Raw genomic sequence first — 8,116 nt, 5'->3', positions numbered from 1 at the left:
TTTGCCCAAGATATCTCACTTGAGATGTTAGTAAGAATTGCCTCCTCAGTATTTTATAGCCATGAGGAGGAGGCCAAGGAGAAAAAACAAAGAGACCGAGAAAAAAACAGCTGTCTTTGTTGCAGCATTAAGAGAAATAGACCCTAAGTCCAATTCTCAGGGACCCAAGAAGAACTCATCAACTACATTCATCTGCTACCACTGTCAAAAGCCAGGCCACCTCAAAAGGGACTGCCCTAAGCAGGCCCCTGGGCCATGCCCTGACTGTAAAAGTGACCACTAGAGGTTGGTTTGCCCTCTGAAGCGAAGGCCCCAAAGCTCAGACCCCTCCTATCAGCTGGTCCAACAGGAATGAAGGGGGCCCAGGGCATACTCTGCCTTCTCCCTCTAGCCAGACCATTATCTTCAAGGAAAAGCCCCATGTAATCATGACTACAGAGGAAAAAGTAAACAGCCTATTGCTGGATACTGGTGCTAGTCTCTCAGTCCTTCTTTTCAGTCCTGGCCTTCCTTCCATCCGTCACACCTCAGTGAAAGGAGTCACTGATGAGGAGAAAATCTGCTATTTTTTACAACCATTAGGCTGTAACTACTTGTTAGATCTTTCTTGCATATCTTTGTTTTCCTGAGAAACCACTTTGAAGATATCAACACGTATTGCAGCAGCCATTGATGATTTCCTACCAATCTGTCCATAACTCTGTAATGTTTCTATTGTTCCTGTGCTATTTTGTAAGTGGATGTATGTTTATTACTATATGTTTTCAACAACAACCATTGAGAATAGTCAATGATTATTTATTTGATCACTCATGTATAGCTCTATTTGTTTACCCTAGAAACCACTTTGAAAAAACCAAAGTACAGTACAACAACCATTGATAATTTCCTACCATTTTTGTCTGTAACTCACTATTATTTGTCTGTTTTCCTGAGAAACTATCTTGAAGATACAAATAGGTAAAATAATAACCATTGATAATGTCCTACCACTTTGTTTGTAGTTCAGTAAATCCCCCTATTACTGTTATCCTTCTTTTACTCTTTTAAATAAATTTTTAAAATTAAAAATTAAAAAAACTTTATGGATAATTATGTTTATAACAATTATATTGATGCTAGCAAGTATATGAAAAATATTTAATAGTTTACTGATGGACTAAATAAATTTGTATTTCTGGAATTTATTGCTCATCTGAATATATATCATGCAATATTAAACAAGGATTAATGTACATATGAAGTACTGTACTTCACATATAAAGAGGAGTCTACCTATGTAAAAAAGTAGGTAAAAAATATAAATCATTAGGGTCATTATATAATATACCAGTAAGTGAAGATAAAGAACAAAATATTTTCTAAATATTAATTATTTTGGTTTATGAGAATGATTTTTAGGAACTACATGTCAATTATAAAGTATTTTTAAACAAAAAGAGGTTGAAATGTTAAATTTAAATGCTGAAACAAATTTAAATTTGAAACAAACGGAATAAAATGGTAACTAGTGGGCTTATTTTAAATGAGAAAACTGATGTGGAAAAACTACACTGAGATCAATAATAGATTAGTGATTTGACCGCACAGCAATCCTGGCCATGATAATACCTACCTTCTCAAGGATTTCCACCTCAAACACTACCATATGATGCACTCATTCATCTTCTCATTTATCCTCTCACACTTTGCTTCCTTTGTTTAACAAGTATTAAAGGAAATCTTACAATATGCCAATAATTGCTGTAGGACTTCAGAAAAAGCAATGAAGCTATCACAAAAAAGTGCTTTTCCTCATTAAATTTCCATTTATATGAAAGACTGTAGAAATAAATAAGCAGCTGAATATGGTGGCACACACCTGTAATCTCAGCTATTCAAGCAGCTGAAAGAGGAGAAATGCAAGTGTGAGGTTACCCTGGAACACCTTAGTGAGATGCTGTCTCAAAACTAAAGGTCTGGACATGTGTCTCGGGATTAGAGTGCTTGTTCCAAATGAACTGGCATTGAGGTCAATCACCAAGACCAAAAAACAACAAAGCATAAACATAAATGCAAATACAAATATAAGTAAGTAAAGCTGGCATGTGGTCATCTTTATAAGATGGTTTGCTGTCACACCACCACCACCACCCACAACAGCAGCAGCAGCACTGTATGTGGTAGAGAAAAGTACTGTATAGAAAAGCTAAGAAACCAGTGCTGAGCTGTCCCAAGAGAATGATCAAAATAGAAAGCTACAGTAGTTAATTTTTGTGTTAATTTGACTACACAGTGGTTCCCATGTTTGGTGAAACACCTGTCTAGTAGTACTGTGCAGGTAATTTTAGAAGTTATTAACATTTAAATCAGTAGACTAAGTAAAACAGATAACCATCAACAATATGTGTGGAGACCATCCAATCAATAGAGAACTTTAACATGAAAGACTGAAGTCTCAGCAGGAGGAAAGAATTCTCCCTCCAGACTCAACAGAGAAAATCTGCCTGTGTTTCCAGCCTTGACCATACCATCGTCCCATGCCTGAATTTCCACCTATTAGTCTGTGCTCCAGGTGGAGAAACCCACTGGAGGAGTCTGAGGGGTAGATCATCAAAGGAGGATGGATGAGAACATAGTTTCAAAGGAGGAAGGATAGTTGAATATAACAGCATAATGATATTGCAGTATATTGAATAAAGTGAGGATAAATCTTGTCTCTTTAATTCAGCAGTGTGAAGATCATTGTTCAATTTAAATGAATAAATATATTTTAGATGAAAAACATAAGACATTTAAGAAAATACTACTTAAACAGTCATTCCGCCTTGACCTTGTTTCACAGCTCAAGAAAGGTAATGTTCTTGTTGTACTACACAGGTGGGAGGCTTTTGGTTCAGCTTCTATACATCATACTCAAGACACAATCCCAAAAATACGGAGGAATAAAATTATTGTGACCCTTCCAAATGCAATCAGTACATTGACAGTGGCAAAAGCTAAACTGCAGGGGAATAGAGAACAAGTGAGAACAGAGATTCATTTCAGAAAAAAGACAAAACATTTAGGAATTTCTTGCAAAAACAAAAAGGAAAGATAGCTGTAGGTGAATATGGAATCAAAGAGTGCTTTTAAATTTTTGTTTTCTTTCTTATGCTTTTACATTGGAAAAATAGTGACATAAACAAGAAGGGAGTGAACTGTAAAGAGCAAAACCTTGAACATTAGGAACACATAGGGAAGAATGTTTGATCATTTGTGATGTTCCCATTGTTTTACAGCATAAAACACAACAGAAAAGGACAGCTTTGCAAATAAGAGGACAGGACACTGTCTTACATTCATCTCACTTAATGCTCTACTACAAGATTATAGAAGTAACAGACAGAAAGTTGGTCTAACATACTTCAGAATTCCATGGGCAAGAAAAAGAACTGGCTCTTAAAAGCAATGTGCTTAATGACAGATTGGAGGCTTTGGAAGAAATATTCACCAAAATCTCATGATACAATTTCTTCAGGATATTAACATCTGAACTGAACCTCATCTGCTGCCATATATCAATGCTAAAGTTCATAAAAAGAAAAAACAGTTGAGAAAAAAGAACAGCATATTCCAACATCTGTCATTTCTGTCCTCTACACAACACATGAACCACCTCGTACCGGATCTGTTTGGTCTTGACTCCATAAATGATGGGATTCACCATAGGTGCAATCAGAATAGACACATTGGCCAGCAAGATGTGGATATGGGGTGCAATGTGGTGTGCGAATCGTTGAGCAAGGGTTGTGAACATCATAGGACCATAAAAGAGAATGATGACACAGACATGGGAGCCACACGTATTCAGAGCTTTATGGCGAGCATCTTGCAATGGGATGCGGAACACAGCGTGGAGAATCAGCACATACGAAATGAAAATCAGCACAATATCTAAGACCACTGTTGACATTAGGACAAAAAATCCATACCAGATGTTGACTCGGATGTCATCACAGGAAACACGAGCCAAGACAATGTGCTTACAACCGGTGTTTGGGAGGACATTACTTTTGCAGAAAGTCAGTCTTTTCAATAAAAATATGATGGGGACTATTGTGCCATAACTTCTCAGAAAGATGGTCACTCCAATCTTTCCAATCAGGGAGTGTGTAAGAATACTGGTGTACCTCAGAGGGTAGCAGATGGCAATATAGCGATCAAATGCCATCACCAGCAGGATCCCTGACTCAGAGATGAAGGTGGAATGGATGAAGAAGAGCTGAGTGATGCAGCGATCCAGGGAGATCTGCCCAGCATTGAACCAGAAGATGGCCAACATCTGAGGAATGGTTGAAGTGGATAAGACAATGTCTGCTCCTGCCAGCATGCAGAGGAAGAGGTACATGGGTCCATGGAGACTCTGCTTTGTGAAGATAATGAAGATGAGCAGGCTGTTCCCAAGCAGAGCAATGATGTAGGAAATGAGGAAGGGGATGGAAATCCAGATGTGCTGGTCCTCCAGGCCAGGGATGCCCAGCAAGCGGAAGACGGTGTGGCTGACACCTGTGTAGTTAGAAGTACTCATATCTGAAACACACAGCAGAAATCCTCACCTCCTCGTCATAAGGAAGAGTTCTGATTATACTCAAAGATTTTCATTTTTGCTATCAGGGGATTTTCATATCTAAATGATTCTATCCCATTCTAAGTATACCAGAAACTATGGTATATAAAGATAAAATGATATGGTTTATTTTCTGAATAAGATCTTACTCTCCTAAGTAAATTTACATTATTATAAATACAAAATTTCAAATGATTAAGCTAACATATACAAGAAAATTTTGAAATGGAACCTCAATAGAAATAGTAACTTGTACTGTTCTGTTTGTAATGATATAAGAATGAATATATAACCAAATAAGGAAGACAGAAAAATAAATAGTGCTTTATCTCTTTTGCATGTAGAGTCTAGAAAACTTACACCCATATACATGGACAGTGGAACGGTGGTTTTCAGGGGTTGGGGGATATGAGGCACACAGAAATTTTGGTCAAAGAGTACACAGGCCTGTGTTCATTCCCAAAATCCACCACACTAACAGTAAAGTGTCATTATTCAATAATGACAGACGATGCAAAGGAGGAGTAAAGAATCATGAAAACACACACAAATGAGCACATTGCAATATGTCAAATGCTTATAACCATCAGAATCTGGTGTCAACGTGGAGCCTTCCCAGGAGGCCTCAGGGCTCCCTACAACAGTGAGAACTAAACAGGGTCTTCATGTCCTACATGTCTCCATTTTTCCCTCATATGCTGCATATTCTTCTGAGGCAGTCTATGTTTTTGACTTTGGACCAGTGATGTATTAATATGAGAGAGAGATAAAGGGACAGAAAAAGAAGAGGGAAGGAAGGAGGGAGAGAGCAGAGGAAAAGAAGAGGGAGAATAAGGAAGAGGAGGAGGAGAAGTAGAGCTATTAGTGAAGTGGAGGGGAGGAGAATTTAATAATGTTTATCAATTGCTTAGGTAAAAATATTCTGGTCTTCACCACCTCCAAATTATCAGCCTAAGGTTCCTTGTAGAGTTGGAAGAAATATGCACAACTGATCCTCAGGAAGTTATGTGAGGTGGCTCCAGCACACTACTGCTCTGGGCACTCCCATTCTACCCACTTAGTTCCAGGCAATGGTCTGAGTGTTTTCTATCATCTAAGTTATGCCCTACAACTCCTGCCTCCCACAACTCCTATCTTCCTCTAGAAATTTCATTCCACACTAGTAACAGCCTCACTTACCTTTCTCAACAGGAGAGTTCATGGGCTAGGATGGGATGAGTCACAGGAGGACTGGGCAATCAGCAGCAGGGACCAGACATTTTATGCCTTTGCCTAATGACAGCAGAGTGCACCAGTACACCAGGGATCGCACACCTAATGCACAGGAGGAAGTCGTCACACTTCTCCAATCTTGCCCACACCTCCCCTCCCCCACAGCTCCTTCCCTGGATCATGTATGTACATGATTCTTTTCAATACACACCAAGTCTTCATGGCTTCGTGAAAATTTTCATTTTCATTTTGCATGGAAATTAGCAAATATTAATCTCATAATCAACAAATAGAATTTGGAAATCAATGCTATTTTTATAATTACTGTATTTTTAAATCAGTATTATAAAGCTGAGTTACATAATACACAGATACCATAAACTCTGTGGTTCTTTTTAACACTTTATAGAAATATGATATGGTAAGTTTGTTATGTTGTATTTAATGAACCATTGCCAATATAATATTAGTAACATTCACAGTGTATTTATGTTTCCATAGTTTTTACCTGGCCTTCTATTCTAGAGTACCAATAGGGATATGATTATATGTTTATTAATCATTTCCTTTTAGGCTGCTGTTTCTGTGAGTTTCTCATGCTTTTTTTGAGACTTTGCCTGTTTTAATTAGTATTTTTCATTAATTTTGTGAGATGCTAGGTGTGGCGGTGCACATCTGTTATTCTAACACTTGGGAGGGGGAAGCAGGAAGATTGCTTTGAGTTCAAGGCCAGCCTGGGCTACAAAGTGAGTTCAAGGCCAACCTGAACTCCATACTGAAACCCTGTCTCAAAAAGAAAAATAACAGTAATAATAATAATAATAAATCATAACTTTATAAATTGAGAAAAATAGAATAACACTCTCAGGATCTCAAGAAAAAAAATTCACCTGACACCAACACATTATCCATAAACACAAAAACTGATAGTAAGAATTCAAAAAAATTTAAAATGGTTGCACTGTGAAATGCAACATTATGAGAATTAAATCACAAGCTACACTCCTGGGAAGTGTATGTGCAAACCACATATCTCACAAAAGCCTTGTATCTAGGATACATAAATTCAACAAATAGCACTGCCAGCAAGACCCTGGACTCAGAGATGAAGGAGGGATGCAGGACAAGAGCTGAGTGACTCAGGAGTGCAGGGAGAGCTCATGGAACCAGATGCTGGCAAAGCCTGAGGCACTGTGGACATGCAGAAGACAACATCTGCTGTTGGCAACACAGAGAGGAAGAGGGACATGGAGATTGTGCTTCATAAGGACGGTGAACAGAGGCAGCATGTTCACAAGCAGAATGACGATATAGGAAATGAAGACAGAGACAGAAGTCCACATGGCTGCTCCTCTAGGCTGGGCATGCTTAGGGAGTAGAAGACAGTGGGTCTAATATCTTTTTGCTTTCAGGTGCTCACACCTGGACAGATTTCCACTCTTATCCACACAGGTGGGTGTTTCAGTCCAACTGCGATGCTGTCGTGAACACTTGATAATGGGTCATTGATAAACAACAAACATTAAATTCTCACAGTTCTTCAGGCTGAGAAGGCCAAGAGCAAGACACTGGCATCTGTTGTGTGGCGTAGACTTTCTTCTTATGTCCTCAAGTGACAGAAGGCAGAACACCAAACCAAGGGCTCAGTGAAGCCTCTTTTCTGAGGTCTTCACCCCTTTAAGGAAAGAGCAGCCCCTATAGGGTAATCACCTCCTGAAGGCTGCTCTCCTGGACACCCTCAGGTTGGCCACACCTGAACTCAGGAGGGAACACAGCAGCACCATCATTTAGAGTTTATTCACATTTTCCCATAATATTCTTAGTGAAGTCACCAAGAACTTTCCGATATACCACAGTTTACATTTTCCTTGAGCATGCAAGTAGGAAAACACGTGCAAAGTACATACAATATTTCCTCTTACCTCATTGAGTCTAATTAAAGCCTACATTTCTAACCAAACAAGGTGAAATATATTTTTACATATGCTTCTCATGAAACCCAATGGCTATAAATACTTTGAAGAAATCAGATGTGGAAAGTTAGTAACATGATTGTTAAAATTGAGTAATTTCTCATTCAGTGAAGAATAAAAAAACAAAAGCAGCATTTAAAGATCTTTATTCTTGAAAAATGTATAAGCCCTGGGACTGGGGCCTAGACAGGGAGTTCTGGAGAGGGAAGGGAAAGTGCTTACATAGGCAGGTTTGACCTGATTCCCACGGTGGTAAATACAACATCACCCTAGATCTCATTCTCTCCACAGCAGCAGCCATCCATGTGTTGAGACTGTAGTTTAGAATGCTTCCTCTGGTTTA

General features: G+C 38.6%; 1 protein-coding gene across 1 annotated transcript; it reads right to left on the bottom strand.

The window, feature by feature from the left end:
* Nucleotides 1-3,604: 3,604 nt before the first annotated feature.
* On the bottom strand, nt 3,605-4,549 carry LOC102020558 (olfactory receptor 52B4-like). Its single transcript, XM_005380462.1, has one exon. It carries the CDS (start codon nt 4,547-4,549, stop codon nt 3,605-3,607), a length of 945 nt encoding a protein of 314 aa, XP_005380519.1.
* Between the last annotated feature and the right edge of the window lie 3,567 nt (nt 4,550-8,116).

This window comes from Chinchilla lanigera, unplaced genomic scaffold, assembly GCF_000276665.1.
Source record: "Chinchilla lanigera isolate Chin_1 unplaced genomic scaffold, ChiLan1.0 scaffold00013, whole genome shotgun sequence".
Classification (NCBI taxonomy): Eukaryota; Metazoa; Chordata; class Mammalia; order Rodentia; family Chinchillidae; genus Chinchilla; species Chinchilla lanigera.
The sequence above is the reverse complement of the archived record's forward strand: the minus strand, read 5'-3'. Positions and strand labels throughout refer to the sequence as shown.